This window comes from Herpailurus yagouaroundi, unplaced genomic scaffold (genome assembly GCF_014898765.1).
Source record: "Herpailurus yagouaroundi ecotype Mexico unplaced genomic scaffold, PumYag 161, whole genome shotgun sequence".
NCBI classification, from domain to species: Eukaryota; Metazoa; Chordata; class Mammalia; order Carnivora; family Felidae; genus Herpailurus; species Herpailurus yagouaroundi.
Window position 1 is genome coordinate 7,660,744 of NW_024412402.1, and position 21,753 is coordinate 7,682,496.

General features: G+C 42.3%; 1 protein-coding gene across 13 annotated transcripts in view; it reads right to left on the minus strand.

The window, feature by feature from the left end:
* Positions 1 to 21,753, minus strand: part of CADM1 (cell adhesion molecule 1) — a 331,439-nt gene that overhangs the window by 56,157 nt on the left and 253,529 nt on the right. For all 13 annotated transcript variants that reach the window (XM_040483091.1, XM_040483092.1, XM_040483090.1 and 10 more), the window contains exons 2-5: positions 11,318 to 11,464; positions 9,603 to 9,755; positions 3,055 to 3,192; positions 961 to 1,119 (exon numbers count right to left, since the gene is read on the minus strand). In XM_040483091.1, coding sequence (XP_040339025.1) covers positions 961 to 1,119; positions 3,055 to 3,192; positions 9,603 to 9,755; positions 11,318 to 11,464 — 597 coding nt within the window. The remainder of the gene's footprint in view (positions 1 to 960; positions 1,120 to 3,054; positions 3,193 to 9,602; positions 9,756 to 11,317; positions 11,465 to 21,753) is intronic.

Consider the following 21,753-nt stretch of genomic DNA (forward strand, 5'->3'; position numbering starts at 1 on the left):
GGGCACAGTGAGGAGACAACCCCACTCACCACGATCTAGCTGCTATTGATGAAGCTACTGAGATGGTGGCACTGATCTCAAAGAGTTCCACTTTTAAACTCATTGCTACACTTTAAGCTGAAAAAGGAAGAGGATGTGCAATGGAAAACGACATGCTGATGCAAAATGGGAATAAAAGCCCCTCTATAAAAAAAAAAAAAAAAGAAAGAAAATTCAGTACTTCTGATGGGGCCAAGAAAGTGGGAGGGATCACCTTAGGTTGTAAAGTTCACAAAGGAATGATTACAGTCAATATTCACAAAAGGCAATTAATTAAGTCATGTGGTAGAACAGATTGGGATCATCTTAAAGTTTTGCATTTGGGTTAAACGCAGTATTTTGAAAATCCTCACTGGCAGTCGATAACATGGCAGCGTTTCAGGAAAATAATCCTTTGATTATTTTACTACTAAGACAACAAGATATAAACTCTATACTATATAAAACATATGTATTCAATAAATGGCTTCTGAAATGTTTCTAGGCAACTGCTCCTCTGCGTTCTCGGTATAAAATACTCGGGTACCGCTGCGGTTTGAACCTGTGTATCCCGCCCTCCCCAAATCGTCTGTCGAAGTCGCAATGCCCGCTGTTGAGGCTCTGAGGAGGCGGGGCCTTTGGGAGGCGCCTGCGCGCTCAGGTCCTGAGGGCGGAGCCTCACGCACGGGATCAGTGCCCTCGGACCTTGGAAAGCAGCCCCCAGAGAGGGCGCTAGCCGCTTCCGCCCCACGAGGACGCAGCGAGAAGGCGGTGGCTGAGAGCCAGGAAAAGGGCTTTCTCCTGAACAGAACCATGCTGGCTGGCCTTCATCTTGGACTTTCCGGCCTCCAGGGCTGTGAGAGAGAAATCACCGCTGCTTATAAGGCACGCCGTCTCTGGTACCTGGTTAAGGCAGCCCCGAGCGCACTGGCAGGTACTCACACTGTACTTCCAGGTACCGCTGCGTCTGCAAGTTTCCGGTCACGGCAGGGTGCTCTACCTGGCAGATCACTGGGACCCCATCATCCTCCTTGTGAACCTTCAGCATCAGCTGGCTCGTCACAGTGTACATGTCTGACCACTCCTCCACCTCCGATTTGCCTGGGGGACACAGGATACACCGAGACCTCAGTCGAGTGAATTTCTGTCACCCTGATTTTATATATTCCCCACTGCTCGCCTGCCCCACCATCGCCATTTTAACAAAGGTGATGGAAGTCACCTGGGGCAGGGTAAGCTGTGGGTAGATCACGGATAAAATGATAACTTCCTACTTTTCAACCTTGCAGGATAGTAGGTAAGATGTATTGCAACCCCACATAATATATACTATTTTAATTTAACTGTATTACATATGCGCCTTCTAGCTTAAAACCTCCCACCAAAAGGCAGCTGAAAGTTGAACCACCGTGCCATCTGACTGCTGACGGCGTTTTGGAGGAGGAAAAGAGAAGCGCTTTTCACCCCTACAACCATCTGAACTTGAAACGTCTAGTAGGCTGTCGTGCGGTTTAAAAATTCCAGGACATCATCCAAATCTCCTAAGTAATTCAATCAGGAATAGAGATATAAACAAGCCCCTCTGCCCACCCCATCAGCAACAATTAGGAGGGAAAGTAACTAAATGGATTTACATAATTGAAATTGTAATTGAAATGTTTCAACTCTGAGACTTTTGGAAGACCACAGAAAATGTAGTGGCGGTGGGTAGAGCAAAGTCAGATACAGGCTTCGGGCCAGATGGGAGACATGTCCAAGAACACCCAGAAAAGGAGGGAGGAGGCTTCCGGATGGGATGAATAGGCCAACGTGGCCCCTTTCCTGAACTCAGCACTCCCCGGGACATAGCGCACCATTAACTTTCTTTTAATGTTTTGTATTTATTGGTACACATTTAATGGCTCAATTCACTTAGAAAAGCAGAGGGGAAATGAGAAACTCCTTCCTTCCAAAACCATACCTAGGAAATAGGAGATTAAAACAGAGCAAGCTTTTTGAAACTTAAGCCGTTATATATAGATTTATCTCTTTCTAGATATAGATTTTTATATCCCCTTTCTAAAAGGGCTTATTCTTTTCTTCCTGGCACTCCTGATTTATTTAACAAGCACATACAGAGCACTTACCTTGCCCCAGATACCAGCTACAAGCTTTACAAACATTCACTCATTTCATCTTCCTAAGAATCCCATAAAATCTGTAATATTAATATCCCCATTTTAGCAGAAACTGCGGCACACAGCTAGCATTTCTGTCCAATGACCAGAGGAGGTTAGCCCCCGGGGACTACTTGGAAAGGGATAAGAATGCCGACATGTACCTACAACTCAGGATGACTGACACTTAAGGGTCAAATAGGGGACGGGCTGTGGCCGCGGCGATGACGAAGGTGGCAGATGTTTGCAGGATCTGCCTGTGCTGCTGTCACAAACTGGGAACTTGGCAAAAGAACGGGCTGGTGAAACGGGCAACTGAAGCACAGGTGCCATGAGAGAAGGGGGGCCTGCAGATTCACAGTGAAGATAAAATTCTTAGTCCACTTGGCAGAGCTGTCCCTGCAGGAAAGCACATGGTCCGTGAGCGGACAGTGCGGTAAGGCATGTTAGAATGACCTGGAGTTCAGCATGGAGGCTGTTAGACTGTTTTTTTTTTTTTAATGTGTAACATGAGAAATTGGGGTTCTGACCCACCCTGGGTCACAGGGTAAATGAGAACCTGAGTTCAGTGACCCCTCTAACACCTTTTCCCGGTCTAAAGAGTTCTGGTGTATAAGTCTAGTTCTTTCTGGGCGTTGGAATAAATATCCAGGAACACGTATCACCACAAACCCTCAAACCACATAAGGAGGATATGCATTAGATTCAATAAAGTGTCCTTAGGCTTTGGCTTCAGATGCATTTAGCAATTGATTATACACCACACTTATATGGATATTTTTGTTTTAGGGGCATGTTTTGCATTTATCTTGCGTTTCCACAAAGGTAGATGCCCTTGCAGGAATCAGGTGCCCACTAACAGGGGCAGCCCACGCCTCACCTTTTAGCTCCTTGTTCCCTTTGAACCACCTGATAGTCGTGGCTGGTTTGCTGGCCATGGCGGTGCAGTTGACTTCGATCTCCTCGCCTTCCACTGCGGTGTCTTTCTGGATATCGATCATCAGATTGCGTGGTGGGACTACAAATTAAACATGTGCGCTTTTTAAACACAGAATCCATTTCTGCACATGGCCTTCTTTTCATTAGAAACTAGCACCACTGCTATCAAAAAGAGGAGACAAATAACGGACATTCCTGATGGGAATTTAAAACAAACCACTACCAGAGGGGAAAAAAGAAGTACAAAGCCATTATCAAACAAGGTGAATCATATCATGCACGAGTTGTGAGTTTAGAATGTCTCTCCTAAAGTCACCTTATAAAAAATGCCCATTCTCCCATTCCCCTAACTTTTCAATGACCAAGCTGTAACAATGTAGGTATCAGATGAGCTGTCAATCGGTTATTAGAAAATTGAACAGGAAGTAGATACAAACGTAAGATGAGTAAACTCTATTGAAATTATCATCCTTATCTGGAAGGATGTGAAAGGACTGCTTCTCCTTGAACTCAACCCTTGGATTTCAATCTTCATATAAAAGATTCCAAAGACAACCAGCTTTGGAATCAAAGACCTGGAGTCCCTTAAAACAATCACTCACCATAAATACACGTAGAAAAGTTGTGCCTTGGAACCAGTTGCATTCAGTTAAAAATATTCATAGAGCACCAGAATGCAATCATGACCTCCAATGGATGGCATGGTAAAAAACCACTGGCTATGAAGATGCAGTAATATAGGAAATGCCAGTTAATTTGCATTTTCCCACGTCATTTTCCCACATTCTAAAATCTCATGCTCCAGATTTTAGACAGCAGAGGTGAACAAGACTATTAAGTGCTTACAAGTCAACTTTATACATCAGAATTAAAGCCACTCTTTTTAAAACACACTAGAGCATATGGAATAAGATGGTCAGGATAAAATATTTTAGGGCTACAATGCTGAATATCAAATCCAGAGTATGTAAGATGATGGGGATGGTGAAGAAAGTACGTTATCTTGTATGGAGCTGGGTTGGCAGTGAAACTTTGCATAAGGTGCAACCTTACCTCAAGACTGAGCTTCTTGAAATAAAAATCAGTAAGAATACTGAATTCAGGAGAGTGAATCTAAGACTATGTGCCCTGACCACCATGAATAAGCAAAGACAGTTAGTTCTGAGACTTATGATTAATAAGTTTCTCAACTCAGAAGAGAAACAAGAAATTAAATATGCATAAACATGCCATCCCGATGATCAAGTTGAATAATAAATCTCTGATACCGCTTCAATAAATTATGGGATTAAACCACGTATTTGGGATTTCCAACTGTTCCAGCCCAATGTAAAATTCTGTGTACGGGAAGACTTTTACACTGAACTGAAGCCCTTAAATTCCTACCGAGAACGACAGAAAAGGGAACAGACATGTTGCGTATGTTTCTCAGCAAGACAGTGTGTAGGGGGTGTGTGTGGAGGGGTAACTATTAGAGCAAAACCAGGCCTCTTCTTTGTTCCCCGTGTAAAAGGAAAAGAACACATTTGCTCAACTGGATGTGTTGCCCAAGTGATATGGCCCAAGTGGGTAGTTAAACGTGGCCAAAAACTATCCTTGCTTACGTTAATAAATAAATACATAAATACATAAATAAATAAATAATAAGCAGAAAGAGAGTCTAACATCCAATGTGGAATTGCACATCTGCCAGCATTTTAAGAGACACAGAAAACCAGTTACAAAAGTAAATGGGACGACTTCAGCTAGCTATTTCCTTAACAGAGATATTCTTGCCAGATGACAATCAGGACAGTTATGGATTTTCATCACGCACCTAGATGGTTGATGGAGAATACACAGAGAGACTGGATGTTTAGGACCAACAAATACTATCCAATTCTAAGTGCAGTATCATAGGGATATTGAAACAAAATGCTATTGTTAGAGCAAATGTCAGAGGAGAAGGCTGCCCAAGCCTAGAGAAAATAAGATCTCGGTGAGCTAGGAGGAACAAAAGTAAGAGGCGCTAAGATAAAACGCCAAAGAGTAAAAGACGCGGGAATGTCCCCCTACAGATGGAGGACTCAAAGTCGAATGAGAATTCTTGTCAAGGTTCAGACAAAACTAAAAGTGATTTCTGATGTTGCCATACGCGATGATTCCCAATGAGAAACGTAACTGAAGAGATATTCCTCAGTTTAAGGAAATTCAAACTGAGTAGCGGAGACTCAAGGAAAGCGGTTCTCTTCGGCCATGACAAAGAGGGCAGATAGATAGCGTTCTCTTTCCTAGAAGTTACTACAGAATGGAGTCAGCTGCATCCAGCTTGTGTGCACAACTTTGTGGAGGAAACCCTTACGGCTCGCTCTGTGGTAACCTGGGGATCTTGATGGGAAGAGACCCAGGAGTAGTTAAAAAGGCTGCGGCACGTACTGCTGTCAAGTCTCGATGACACCCAGCCTCCAACACAGGCTTTGTCGGGTATTCGCTTTCTGTGTGTTCCTATCTTTCCTCCACACTCTCCTTGTTCATGCTGAGCCTGAAGACGGCTTTAGCTCCCCTCATCACAGGCTTCTCCTAACCATCACTAGGTGTTCTTCAGCGGTATTCTCTCCGCAAGATGGAGACGGTCACGGAGACAATGGCGTGCTCTTTCCACATTACCAGTAATGTCTGCTGGTTCAAAAGAAGGAGCTGGAAAAGGTCAGGTATAAATGAAGCCAGAGGAATACTTACCAATGCCTCTTAGATTTTCTTTGGAGGTTGAGAGTCTGACCGGCAGCAAAGAGACCCTCATCTGGATTACTAGTGTTTGACATGGTCCCTGCTAACTCTTCCTCTTCCGCAGCAGATATACCGTGAAGTTCCCTAACCCTTCAGGGTGATGCAGCGCTGTCTCCTAGGGTTATCTTCCTGAAGAGCTAACGTCACCTAACTTTGTGGCTAAGGTACACATATGGAAAATTTCCCAAGTCTGGGAAAACAGGACCAGTGCAGAAGAATAAAGGACTCGTTTAGTGTGGAGAAGAGCATCCTGAGAGAGTGGAGTGATTTTTTTTTCCAAGTCCACAATGTTCTTAAGATTGTGGCCAGGATTTCTGACTTTACGAATATGAGAACAACAGTCAAGTACGGTGGGAGTCGTGTGGTTTACAAACATAAAATCAAATATGATCATGTGAGTCCTAATGGTTTATTGATATCAGTAATAGAGGTGACTTCTCTCTGATTTTTTTTTTTCAAAAGCAAGAAAGCTTTGGAAAATATAAATGAGGCAATTTAAGGGTTTCTGAAAAAATGGTGCAGGGCAAGAAAAACTTAAAGTTTATTTTGGTCTGTTAATTGTCCCTTGTTCTCCCTTTAACTCCATAACGTCTACTCTAATACAAAAGTGGTTAGTAAAGTATAAAAATCCATTTATACGAAAAATGAATTAAAACTGCTACTAACCAGAGAATACACTTATACATGCTCTGCTAAACAGACACATTTAGTAAAAACTGCCTGCAGCCATTAATGAAAATAACCAAAGATGTATGTAAGGAGGTGCATACAGATGAAAACCTGAATGAAAATCACAGAAGGGAAATACTAGAAAATAGCAAAGAAGTGTCAAGGTTCTTCTTAGCTAACCTCAAATCTATAAGAGTGCTCATTATAAACATCAACGCCTACAACATTAAAAAAAAATCCGCAATATCAAGATGAGTCACACGTTAATTACAACAAAAGAGGAGTCTTAAAGCTGATCAGTATGTGAAATCTCACTCCCAAACCCTTTTAAATAATTAGGTTCTTCTGTTCCTGGAATCTTAAGAGTGAACACTAATCTTAAAAGGACAGGACTGTAATAATATTAGCTACTATTATCAGTAACTATAGTTATCTTAAAGCGGCGTATTCTATTTCTCGGGCCACTGTTTCCCTGAATACTGGTATAAAGAGAGTCCTGTACTACGAAAGGAACCAACTCACACAAGTGTAAGAAGTGAGTGGATATCCTACAAGGCACCCAAATGCACGCAGGGTATCATTGGAGGGTTTTCAGTTTTTACACGGATAACATAAATACGCATCATAGTACCCAACAAATAACCACCTCTGAGCTCTTAGAATTATGCTGAAGGTTTTCCTGAATGCTTCCAACAACTAATAGGCACATGCACTAAAAGCAGTGTCTTCCACTCAACGAGAAGGTAGACAGCCATGTGAGTACCTATATGGAGTCCTTTTCAGAGAAGCATGGATAGAAACAAAGACGCTAATAGATCACTCTTCATTCATTCGAATATCTGAAAATTCTAAACCTTAGAAAAAAGGTTTGAATAGATGAGTACCAGTGAAAATTGTCAGATTTTGGAATATGAAAGACTCAAACACTGATGACAACAATTTCACTCCGTCAAAGAATCCTACAGTCAATTCAATGGTAAGAATATTAAATGAACACATAATATCTGCAGCGAGAGCATCAACTAGTGTTACTTTCAAGTATGTTTAAGTTAATGCTTCCACACAATATAAGCAGGAACCTATTACCTCTAGAATAATCAGACCTCCAGAAGGATTATAGGCATAAATGCCTCTCAAAAGTCTAGTGCCGTTGTGCTGACTCCCAACCACTGGGCATATTCAGTCTAATGGGCCCGATCCAGTGGGTCTGAGAACAAATGTACCAGATACTGGAAACTGACAGGCAGTCACTGCTTGCCTGTGGCCAGCTATGCTCCTGAAAACAAAAGATGTGCACCTTTGGGGAAAAATCTTGAAACGGCAGCATTTGGGATTTTATTAAGAACAACCTAGGCCAGAAGGCACAAAGGATGTGAGCCAGAACAGTGGGGTCTGTTTCAAGGTCTGTGATTCTAGATTCTTACCCGTGTGCTTTGTGAGTGGGGCAAGATGGCTAGTCTCTGTTATTATCATTTCTCTCTGTGAGATAGTTGTGTTTCAAGGTATACGTAGAAAAATATCCTGAAAACTCAAAATTGCTGCAAGTTCATTCCCTTCTGTTGCTGTTACTCTTGTGGAAAGGCCAGAAACGATGACGGGTCGATGGGCGGATGGTCAGTTTGGAGTCTGTGCAGCCAATGACTTACTCCAAAAAGCCAACAGTGTTTTCAAATACTTCTGAACAATGAGGTGGACAGAAAACCTCAAGTGCATGTATGTGATTTTGCACGATACCAAAACAGTCATCCTTCCATGCTTATTTCTACAGGTCTCATACGGGTTAAGGCTAGAATTAAAGACAGACATGTACCTCTGAAAGCCGTTAAAGCCATCTACCGTTAAACACAGACCACGTTAGAAACTGCATGACCTGACATGAAACGTGACTTCCTGAAATCAGTGTTCCTCTTACCGAGAACACGTATGTAAGTGCTAGGAACATGTTTCAGTTTAATGGATAAAAAAAAAAAGTATTTTCCCTTCTACAGCTGTGTTCAAACAAAGTAACGGGGCAGCAGCTCCACGCGTAAATCCATAAATACATATATGTTCACACACACCAAGCAAAAACGTCCTTCATGTTTATCTTTCCTTCTAATCTTCATATCATTACACCGAAAACCTGCACTCTGCCGCCTCAAATAGACTTTGATTCATGATCTTTCTGAAGGTGTAAATCAGAGATCTTGCCTCATGTTAGAGCGAACGTCCTTGAAAACTCAGTTTCAAAAATCCACATCAGCTGGTATTATGCCCTGGTATACAGCTTTGTCTAAAAAAGGTGACTAACTCAGGCCATCTTCAACACAGGGATATCTGCTGACTGTATCAAAATATAAATACGGAAACGTAGCTACTGGGAATTTCCAGAAAGTCACAATCTGGTGATCATAACTGAAGACATTCAACTCACTAGAGGTGTTCTTAGCAGCCTGTCAACAGTCCTTGCTTATTATCAGCCTTCTCTCCCTAGAAACTCTTAATTCTTTTATGTCCAACGGTTGCAATTTGTGGCAAAGTGTGTGTTCATGGGGTATGATTTTTACAGCATAATCTAGAGCATAAGCAATACACAAGGCAGTGAGGAAAGCCAAAGATAAGGAGATCAACAATACTAAATGAGATGTAAGTCAGAAGAAAGAATCATTAAGCGGGTTTTATAACCGCGCTCTGCCACGGGGTAGAGATGTGGCAGCCCATCTCCTCCTTCCCTGAACAGAAGAAAAAAAAAAATCCCGGTAGTTAGAAGCAACGACATTTCATGTGGTGAGTGACTCATCAGAGGGCTCTAAATTCTCTTGATCTTTGCTTCTGAAGCTTGAGGGTTCAAGCCCAAGAACACATGGAATCTATAAAGACGGCTGATTGCCATTCCTTAGAGTGTTTGGTAAAAGAGGCTATTTTTTAAAGTCAGCAAGATGGGTGGTGATTCTTCCTAAAACAGGCTTGAACAGCAACAACATTAACCATTAACCTTTTCCTTGTTGCTGGAAGCCATCGGTAGTAAGGGCCACCCCACTCCGTTTCCCGGGACGCGCCCCACGCGTCTCTTACCCAGCACTGTGATTGTGGTGTAACTTTCCTGGGGAGGGTCAGTGTAGAGCTGGCAAAAGTATCTCCCTTCATCCGAAATCGAGACATTTGTCAGCGACACTTTGAGTTCACTGCTAGAAAAATTCAGCAACTGAAACCTGCTGTCCTTCAGAGCTGCGAGACAAAACACAGAGGCAGTGATTAGGAGGAAGTGGACGGACCATCCATTTTCCTTACCTCGGGGAGGAGGAAGTCAGGTGACTGGAAAGGCCGCTACAGAGTAGAAAAATCGAGTCAGTCTTTGTGCACCTGTTGGGTACTTCTTCATGCTTCCTGAACTACTGTTTTGGGCTTCAACGATAACTGCACGTAGACAAATAACCTTGTCCGAAAGGAAAGTGACACACATGGGGCCTGTGGGTGTAAGAGCACACGCAAACACACGGACGCGCGGGCACGCGCCCACACCCACGCACACGCACACGTGCTCCTTGCTGTCAGTTTCAGCACGTGCTCATAAATCGTATCAGATTTTCCATTGGAGTTCGGCAAAATGAAAACAGAAGGAAGGGCAGGCTGTGAGGATCCTCTGGACGCCCAGAGACTAGGATGTACTCCCCTTGAAAAAGAGTGCTTCCAAATTATGAAACCCCCCAAAAATCATTATTAGTAATTTGAAAAACAACATGGAAGCAATTTAAAAACATTTTACAACAAAACAATCCCATTTGCATTTAACTTGGATGCATCTTTGTATCTGGTATGGTTGGAGGTGAAGCTTCCCGAAGCCCACGACCCAGGGCCTCCCAAAGCCTCAGGCCCCGCCTGCAGTTTTCCAGCTTCAGCTTCAGCTTCACAACAGCAAAACAGAGGAGGATAAAGTAGGAAATCAGAGTCACCACAAAAGTAACGTTTGTGGGCTTTTCATTCATTTCAAACATTCACCTTTAAAGTCCTTCTACTAATTTTGGCAAAGGCTAGATTCATTTATAATGACCAAAATTCACTTTAAGAATGATTGGCTCCTCTCCTTTGACCTTCCTTCACCCTCTTAGATGCTCCTTGGGTTTATCAACTCTTTCCACACTTCCTGAATGTTCTGGGGCGTTGGGGAGGAGGGGGACAAATAGATGGGAAGGGACGTTCCTCTACACGTGCTTTGATGAGGTACCGATGTTCTCAAAGAGCAGTTTTTTGAAAAGACCTGACTCTTGGTCTTGCTAAGCTCAGACATCCATCTGAACCATTTCTAGGATATACAATTGAGTTTCAATGATTAGCTTCTGTGATATCATATTCGGTAAGGTTCCAGCACATGGTAACCTCCATCTACCAGAGGCTATGGTGATAGGAGAGTTTGGTTTTGTCTCCATAGGCACAGATTGCCTTGGAAACTTCAATCTTCAAACCAAACAGATTACCCTTCAGAATGCTATATTTTCTTTGCCTTACCCTATTTGAGTTGTTGTGTCCGGGACTCAATTGCAATTCACCTTGAATTACTACAATCAATTCCTATTGCAAAGTAAGACCGCTTTACTTTTAAAGGGGACCATTCAAGGTTTCTATTAAGTAGAAAGATTATGATTGCATGTCTCTTCTTCCCTCTGAAGAATTGACTAAACTTTAAGCATCTAACATTAAATTTAGAAAAGGAGGCCTTGGCAATCTCTTTATCAAGACAACATGTAGGAAAAAAAAAGTTGCCATCTAATACTATTGAGATGGAAACTTACGCCTGAAGTCCCTGAAATAAATGGTCTGCCTGTTGGGATTCAGCAGCTGGATCACAGAGTCGTCACTCTTATTGACTTGGCAGCTGATGGTCGCAACTTCTCCCTCGATCACTGTCACGTCTTTCGTAAACAAATTCTGCCCATCACCTTAAAAAAAAAAAAAAAAAAAGGAGAAAAGAATTTCCATCGATTAAAATTTGGCTCATGGCTCAGTTAAAACGAGAAGCAAGAAGTGTGTTAGAAAATGGACTCCAGAAGCAACACTGGTGTGGCTCCCTCACTCATCCCAGAGAGATCCAGGGGCCAAATGCAACTAAGCCTGGAGTCAACGTGCTCTCAAAAGTGGGGATGCCAACGTTCCAGCTTCCGCTATGTTATACCAGTTAAGGAGTGTGTTGGAGAGGTACGGAAAGGTCAGAGAATTCACTTCTCTAAGAAGCTGCAGCTGTCACAAATGGAGTGGGGGAGAAACATATACTCAACCTCAGCTCACACGCCCTTGAGCTAAGCTCTTTGGTCGCCTCACAGAAAACTCAAGGGACCACTTAATAGAAGTAGGGGAGGAGGGCTCAGTAAATAACTTTCTCTTGTTAGTGGCTGTCGACATTCCCAAGGTGTAGGCAGGTCAGTTGTTTACTGAGTGGGAGTGAGGACCTACCCAGCTAGGACTCTCTGGCATCTCCATCAAATCCTGGGAGAGCTTAGAGTTCAGTCTGTTACTCTGCTCTCGGAAACTAACACCTTGCAGACTCACCGAAAGCCCCAGGCAGTCCCAAACCATGCCCCTTCTGCAGCTTGCCCATCTAGCCACTCAGAACATCTCTTTCAGAACACATCAAAAAGTTAAGGGTTATAGATCCACTGATACAGGCTTCTCTCCAGATCTGCTCTAGTTTGTTGCTTCTAAGATTAGTGACAGTGGCCAGCGTGCCTCATGAATGTCCCATAGGATCCACAGCACGGGTAGGAGGAGAGCAGAATTCAATTCAATAGCAAAAGATGAAGCAACTGTTGAATGTCCAATTCTGCACCTGGAATAGCAGAAGATATAGAAATACAGGACCCCGTCCCAACCTTTCAGAGGCTGCAATGTGGGGGGGGGGGGGGAACGGATACCTAATCTTCACTTACGGAACAAAAAATGCAGAATGGGCAATGGGTATGTACAAAGGTCGGTCGGGAAGATTGCTTTTTGGCTGGATGATCTCAAGTAAATTATTTCAAGTCCCCGAGCCAGTGTCTCATCTGCAAAATGGGGACAGTAATTCAAAGCCCTCTCCCAGAGCCGTTGGAAGGATTGAGAAAGGTAATAAATATAAAGCGTTTAGCACTGTGTCTAGCTTCTTATAAAGCTGAATAAATGAGAGCTGCCCTCCTCATCGCCATCATTTCTGTAGTTGTCAAATCCAAACATTTATTAGGCAATTCCACATGCTGGGGGGTAGTGTGCGTGCAAGAACGAAGGCTCACACTCCCTCCTCTCAAGCTCTCTAGGTAATTACAGATCAGGGTGGTTTATTCACTCCTCCCGCCAAAATACAAAACAAAACAAAACAACAACCCCAAAACAACTTTGTCACATTTAGAGACAAAGGTCAAAATAAATCCTATTGCAAAAGAGAGAGAGAGAGGGCGCGAGAGCGCACATAAGTAGAGATGCAATCGTTGTAAATGGAGGATATCCACCTGCTATTGTATTTCTGCTGAAGGATCCTTGTTTGCCAGGACACAGCGAGGAAGTGTGAGAAGGGTGTGAGATGGCATTAAGCCAAATCCACCTAGAAGCAGACCAGCCTCTGACAGAGGATTAGAAAGGAGAGGACTAGGGGTTAAGGACAAAATTATTAGAGCCGCAGATAAAACAAAAATTCTTGGTGCTCGAGGAGTAAACCGAATTAACCTAGGTGTGCTAACGCAGGCCCCCAGGGCTGGCAGTGAGCGGAGAGGGTAAATATTCCCTAGCTTGATCCAGCACTGAAAGCTTAGTGGGCTGAACAATGTTACAGAGTAACAACAAAAAGAAGACGTGATCAAAAAAACCAAAACCAAAACCACAAAGGAACGCTTATTTTTTCCTCTGTGGATTACTGGGACAGACACCGAATTCAGAAGCCAGCTGGAGGGAGCGGTGTAGTCCCAGATTTGAGAAAAGAACAAGGAAAAGGGAATTCCTGCCAATCAAGCGAGCTTTTCAAGGTGGCTTTACTGGCCCTGGAAAGAGTATGTACAGAAAGGACAACACGCTAATTTCCTCGGGGTAACCCAATCCAGTAAGAAAATTAAGGAGACGTGAAACCGCACAATTCCAAAGCTGGGTCGGTCTTAAGTCATGGGAGTTGCCTTGAGGAGATTAGAATACCAAATGGGGTCCACTGGGGTCTACTGGGCCATGGGCAGAGATTTCCTCTACCTAAAGAAATCTATTGCCAACATAAATAAGAATCTTCACTTTATAGGAGGAACCTAAAGAAAGGCTAGCTGGTGATAGGCCTTAATCCCCTCAACATAAATCAAGGCCTTACACTTCCTCACCACTACCTTGTAGGTAGTGGAACTTATTAAAGTCAGTGGCAGTTCCACTGGACCCTAATAAAACAGTTTCTGTGGAACTAACTATACCATTTAATTTCAGTCTTTCCTCGGCATGCTAGTATATGCTTTCTGAATAGCGTCTACATCCACGTTAAGGCTCTCAAACATTTGCACAGGAGATGGGGACAAAGAGAAGTTGACCATGATGTTGTGTGTTAAGCAATTAAGGTCATAAAACGGAATCAGAGGAGTTTTGTCTGTTAAAAAGTCTGAACGTTCTTTTTTTTTTTTTTTTAACTTTTATTTATCTATTTATTTGAGAAAGGGGAGGGAGGGGCAGAGAGGGAGAGAGAGAATCCCAAGCAGGCTCCGCGAGGGCCGTGGGGCTCCAACTCACAAACCATGAGACAGTGACCTGAGCCGAAATCAAGAGTCAGTCGCTTAACCGACTGAGCCACCCAGGCTCCCCAAAAAGCCTGAACATTCTTAATTATTACTCAGAGTTAAGTAACGTAAGACCAGATCCCTTTACTGTGTTGTCACTGAGTAAATCATTCAGGTAGAGTTTTTGCCCTTGTGTGTGCAGGCAGAGAATGTGCTCTGCAAATCCACGGTGGTACCATCATCATTACTGTGTTATTTTTTGTAACTGCTAAAGCCAACCTAAAATCCAATGTCTCCGAAAATGACGGTTCCTAGCTCTGTTAACATGGTCATAATACTAATGTTAAAAAATTACAAGCGATAGTGAAATATGTTGCTCAAAGAGATCAAAGCGCCTTGGCTGACGGTGGCCCAAGAACGTCACTGCAAAAATCACCAATAAATTATACGGATCAGCTGGACAGCAGTTATATTAAATAGAACTCCATACTTTGAGGTGCCGTAAGATGGCCGCAACGGAGTAATAATGACCTATTTATTTGAGGCAAAGAAAGTGAATGGCAGTGATGAGAATATATGTATGTCAGTACTCTTAACTGCCTGAAGCCTTTATGTAAAAATAATTTCTGCTCACAGCCTCAGATATTTCTTCCAAACAGAAGGGTGCACTGTGACTTGATAAATTTCCCCTTGAAACAGATATCATGACAATTAGGTTGTTGCAAAACACAACTTGATCTGGAGTAGAAGGGTACATGCAGGCAACATAGGTGCCTTTCTTAAAATAATCCACTTAAAAAAAAAAAAAAAACCTTGCTGATTTTCTAAAACTCAATTAGCAGATGTACTGTCAAGGCAGAAACAGCACATGTTCTGGGCAAAAGAAATCAAGTAAGTACAAAATACTGTCGCCATTAAATAAGGGTGTTAACAGCAAGGTAATTTATTTTAAGGGCAGATCAATGTCTGACATGTACAGACATTTTTGACTGCTAATTCGTGTACACGGGTGAGGTTTAGGAGACAGAATCAAAGTGGATTTTAATTTATACCAATAACAGTATTTCCTATAACTTCTCTATTTGCTACCTACCCCCCCCCCCCCATTTCTAAAAACACAACACTGGCACTGGAGAAGCCTGTTCACTCACGAGCAAGTTTCCCATAGTAAACTAGAAGTTGCGAGGATATTTATTTACAAGACAGACAAAGCACATTGTCTAAGAAAAGAAAAAAATTTTTTTGATTAGTAAAGACCATTTCAGCGGGGTTGGTTAGGGCTGGAGGGAGGGTGGGGGTGCCGTTGGCTTATAAATCCCTTATTCAAGTGGCTTAACTCATGGATTCTTTCCTGAAACCTCATTTTGCTAGAAGCTCTATTTAAATGGCGTTACACCACACACTAGCACTGACTGGATTCTACTCCATCCACAATATGGCCACCTGAAGGGGGTGACGGGGCAAATCTCAAAGCCAGAAGCCCAGATGAGAAACGGGGAAGGGAGCACACGTCTACACAGTGCTAGGCACTGTGCTGGTCGCTCTGCACACGTTTCCCTCTCAAACTCCTGGAGTTCTCAATATCGCCACGTCAGAGACTAAGAACCTGAGACCCAGAAACATTCAAACAAGTCTCCTAGTGTAATTCAGCTAAGTGTCGGAGCTGGGGTTTGAACCAGTTCCGTCAGCTTCTCTGGCCCCATACGGTTTGTAGTTTTTAGCCAGCCAACATCGGGATCGGCTGCCAAGGTTCTACTGGCTCAGCCTTGGAAAATTTACTTGTTTTTAAAGAGGGTTATTTCCCTACGAGCAACTTCTGATATTTTTTTTTTTATTTCCATAATTTACCCAGAACACAATTACACACTTCAAGATGAGAGAGAAACTGTCCTGAATGTAAAACACCTTGTTTACTACCGCTTCTCTCTTTCAGCACTCAGCACACTTTGCCCCTGGAGAACGCCTTTATTACCGGTGCATGGCGGGCATTGGCCAGCACCGAGAGCTCGCCCCCGCGGCCTGGCTGTTGATCAAGAAAGCACTTCATTTACACCGGGGTGTCTCTCCAGTCAAGTCTATAATAAAAGGGCAAGTCATAGTTAGAACAGAATTTGGTTTATACTATGGCAACTATGTAAACTCTTACTGACACTGAGGAACGCCGAGCACTCTTAAGTGGGAAGATAGTTTGCCCAGAGAAAGAGCAAATAGAGTCCCCTGACCTACTCCTTCAGTAGCAAAATCGTATCAGGGAAACCTTTTTAATCCCCCCAACTCTGCTATATGTTAGACTGAACCTCACATTAAATCAGCACAGTCAGGTTGTCTATCAAAATAGGCAAAAGTCAAACCAAAAATACAGATTGTTTAAAAAAAAAAATCCTGCCAATGATCAACATAGCCGTTAACTTCAAGGAGCCACCACAGTTCTGGAAATTTTGCACTAATTAAAGGCTCAGGACTATGAATTCTTCTCCTCTAAGAGGTATCTAAGTTTAGACTTTCCAAAGAGTCAAAAAACTTGTTTATGAGAACTTTATATTTTATTAGTCTGTGAGCCCTCTGTGTCTTTAAAAATTTTTTTTCCCAATGTTTGCTTTATTTTTGAGAGCGAGAGAGACACAGACACACACACACACACACACAGCATGAGCAGGGGAGGGGCAGAGAGAGACACAGAATCTGAAGCAGGCTCTAGGCTCTGAGCTGTCAGCACAGAGTCCAACGCGGGGCTCGAACTCACGAACCACGAGATCATGACCTGAGCCGAAGTTGGATGCTCAACTGACTGAGCCACCCAGGCATCTGGAGCCCTCTGTGTCTTAAAGTTTCAAATGGCTTTCCTCCATTCTCCTTTCTATGAGATCCCCATTTTTATAACCATGTTAAAGTATGTGCCCAACCCTTACCTCTACCCAAACAAAACCATCACCAACAGAGGCCTGGTGATTCCTGGGACGCTTCTGAGAGCTAGCACTAGACATGAGTACATTTCAGGAAAAGAAAATTAAGATTCTGTTGAAACCCAGAGGGAAAAAAAATCTTTCTAAATGCGTATGTTCCCCCAAGTCAACGTAAACACAGTGTTCACGACAAATCATTAACAAAGCCATTAAGATTTGATTTCTATCTAAGCAATTATTGTCAGCATATTTTGTACATTTCCTTTAAAAGACTCAATCCTATCTTTCAATTCATTAAACTGTTCCTTGCATTTACAGCGTTTTATATCAAATCAGAAACCTATTTGAATTAATAAGAATTACAGTAAAAGTAATTTGAAAATAAATTATTTGAAGTTCAAGCCACGAAGGCTCTTGATGAAAGAGTTTAGTCCCATTTAAACATTACAGGAACGTTTTCAGTCATCCAAAGTGTAGACGAGAGACAGTGAGAACCAGTGTCCAAAAGGAGGAGTCCATCAGCATGCACCAAGGTTAAGGGCAAGCCCACTTCAACGTAAATATAATTCTTTATTTCAGAGAGAGGTGATACTTCAACCTTTGTGGATACTTGAATATTTATTTAAAATCAAAAGCATTCAATCCGTCTGCTGTTTACAAAGCTTCTCTTAACCTTTTTGATCCCCGTCCATGTTCTGCTATCCCAAACAGTGAAGTTGAAATATGTCGATTGTCTGTTCCAAGGACTGCTACTCCTGGTCAAAGTAATTACGAATGCGAACTGCACGGCTCATAAGCCTGGAGTTCGAATAAACCGAGTCCACAAATAACTGCAACATCGACCAAAACATTTCATTTGTGTCCCCTTCTTCTTCACAGAACGCTTATGAAATCAAAGGTCAACAGAACTGAAAGGAACGGGGGGATCAACGCTCTCATTTCATGGATGAAGATACTGAGGCCCGGCCAAAAGCAGAGGCCACATCTCCTAACGGGTCACCAAAGTATTTCTGTTCTTGGCTATTTCTGAATAACATTTATGGATTTGTTTCTAATTACAGAAGGGATAGGTGCTCAAGGTTTTTGTTTGTTTGTTTGTTTGTTTTGTTTTTTTAAGCTTTGTTTTACAGGTAGCATCTAGAACGCTATATATCCTACGGTATGGAGATGGTCAGGATCTCATTAAGAATCTCCTACAATAGAATTAGTGTCGTGTCACTTGAGCTTCTGGAAGGAAAAATACACCGAATTTAATCTAATCTCCTTTTATAATCAGTTAAAAAAAGGTGAGGCAAATTTTTGAACGGCAAGCTAAAGAGTAATCTTCCTCAGTGCTGGTTTTTTCTTCAATTAAAATTGTTGATTTCCCCTGAATACAAAACAAAAAAATATCATCTGACACCACATTAAGCTATTCATGAATATTCTGTATACACATTCTTGTTTAGTTGACTAATGGCAAATTAACGCTCTCTATTTTAGCTTAAACACATACTATAGGTATGTTTGATTAGCATTGAATTCCAAAAGCTGATTACTATGCATGCTTTGATTATGTAATTACATAATAGAGTATAATGGCTCCTTTGGAGTCATTATGATCTATATGGCAAATATGTTTCAGTTTTGCTATAGTTTAAATACACGTTGAGATGACAGCTCGTAACAAGGCTCCACTTTTCAGTCTTATCAGCTAAATGGGCATTTCCCCATTCATCGTAACATCTCCTTGACACCAATTAAGGCCTATTGTGTCAGGCTGCATGCACTCTGAGAAATTCCCTTTGTTTTCCTGGCATTCAAAAAAGGACATTAATTTAAAAAGCTGTATTAAGCAAAAGGCCTGGTTTAAAAAAAAAAAAGGCTGAAATTCCATCCTTCATCTACCCTTTGAAAGGTCTGCAGGGAATCACATCTGGTTCATCAATCACTGTTCAGAAAACCACAAGGGGGTTAAAGATGGAATTTCACCTTTAACTCCAAAATGCACATAATGGGAGATCAGCCAAGAATATTGATGCTGGTGGCCATGGCTGGCCACAACGCGTTCAGCTCAGGGTCTAACTAAACATCAACCACACCAAGTTATACAAAGGTCCAGTTCTGCAAATCTCAGGCCTTGCAAATCCCTTGTATTTTGAAGCTGCTTTTGGAAGGGGTAGCTATGAAACAGCACAGCCAGATTTTACCTCCACGGTTCCCAAGGCTAATTTTTGATGTATCCAAGGCCAACAAAATTTACCTGGTAAAAAGATTTTGGATAATTCTGCCATCAACTTAGAAACCGGAGCCATCGGGTTTTAAAAGAGGACAAAACGTTATTTTAAAGAATTACGTTAAGTTCCCCCTGTCCCCATGAAATCCTTTAATCTTGTACTACCTCCTTTGCAAGAATTGCTGTTTCTGCTCTTTGCTTCCAAGAGAGCGATCCCCGATCCATGCGGAACCAAAGGCGCCCAGAGTCTTAACTTTAAATCAAGCTGTTTTCACCTTTGTGTCTATTGGTTTTCAACATTAGGGCTGAAGAGCTGAGGTCAAGCACAGTCCAACTGGTATTTACATATAGGAGGAGAATCTCTTGTGTGAAAGGAAACATTGATTAGAGGTGTGAAAACTCTTTCCAAGGAAGACAGGGACAAAAGAAAGTACTTATAGTGTCTGTGCCTGTGCTATTTCAATTGTAACCATCACATTAGCTGCCTTCCTGTTAAAAGACTCTGAGCTCAATAGGACTTTTTAATCAGAGCCCCCAGCACTAAAGGGGCCAAGCAATTATGACTCTTAAGGTCTAAGCTGCCGTATCCCATAAAATGGAGAGGTGCAATACCCTCTATGATGATGTTTATTGGCAGTCCTAGCCATCCACTAAGGACTAGAACCAGCTTTTCCACTAAATTTCGCTTATCAAGGAAACGAAGGGCAATCAAAGAAATGAACGTACAAATAAGCTATAAAAAAAGAGTAATGATCACTGAATTGTTTGGCTCTTTACACTGAAAGGTGAAAATCCTAGACTTGTTTTTGCCACGACTTCCTTTTCAGAGCCGGGCAGGTTTTGTGGCTTTTGGCTGATGAAAAAGATGGCATCTGTTTTTGGAGGGAGGAGAGCCCAACCCTGAAGAAAAACGGGGGGGGCGCGCCCCCCCCCGGCGGACAGGTTTTACGAGAATTAAAAAAGGAACCCTCGACGTCGAAAAGTCACTTTTATTTGCTGGTTAGGATGGCAATGAAGTCACCCTGTGCGAAGAGGCCTTCTAAGCCTGCTAAATCTGCTTAGAGGCTCTTGGGAGAAAGGGGGCTCTTAAAAACGTTCATTAAAAAATAACGACCGCCATCCAACTTGGACTTTGGAGGAGAACGATCTGAAGACAGAGGCTTCTTACAAAACTAATTGCGTTGGCAAAGCAAGTAGTTTCTTCTCAATGGATTTGATTCTGTGATGCTCGTTTATGGCAAAAGAAGAAAAAAAAATGAACAGTTTTAGACTGAGCTGCTCCATAGCAATTCAAAGCTGGGTGGTGTTCCAGCATTTCAAAACAGATTATTTCTGTTAGACAAAATGTGAAGGCTAACTGTTGATCTTGTGCCTCAACCGCTCCGCTAATGAACTGATAATACGATATTCTATTCCCTGGGATAGATCAAATGACGACTTCGTAGAGGGAGAACTGGGCGTGTGAAATTCTGCTGTCTGTGCGCATGGGCTTTGGGGAAGAAAATCATATTCCACCAGGGAGGGATCCTGGAGACAGAAGCTGGTAGCTGACAAAACGCAGGCTCTCACACCCTCCAACAGGGTGGTCTTGGGTCCACACCAGCTCAGGCCTGGGATGACGGGAATCGACAATCTTAATTCACATACAGAGCTATCTACTTTTCCCAAACCACATGCTACTCATAACTAAAGGTGAAGATTTACATGATTAAAACTCAAAATACATACTGAAATTTTTGGAAACCCACAAAAGAAGATGTAAACATTAGGTTATATTATTCCTAAAAAGACTCAAGGCAACTTGGACTTCTCTCTTACCCCAGAAGACCTATTAACAGCCCAACCATTTGTAACCTACACTGCAACGGCCTCCAGTGAGCTCTCACCCTGCAAGGAAATACGATGTTGCATCTTTTTCTAACCACACGAAAAATCTAGGATTTCAAGGCTATGTGGATGGCCTACTCTACTGTGGTTACTTTTCCGTAAGTGATATTTGTCAATGCCCCTAAGTCACAAGCTGATTAGAGATGCAGCCTGTCTGTGACAGTTGCGGTTACTAACTGCTCCTCTGTAAAATACTTTAAATTGAATTTCCTTAGGACTCCAACCTCAAGTCTCAATGAAGAGGGCCCACGTACTTCGCTTATTTTTTATGCTCTGATTTTAAGCACCTAATTTAATATCATTTTCCCTTTGATAAGAGGTACCATGATTAAACTTGGGTCATTTTTTGCTTGGACTCACTCAAAGCGGATTCTTCTTTTTTTCTTCACATTTGCCTCCAGGACGTCAGAAGACTAACAATAAGTATAAGATATTTAAAGTCACAAGGCTATAACATGTAACAATAATTATTATACACAGGGAAGAAGAGGGAAGTGACTGATTTCCTCTAAGTC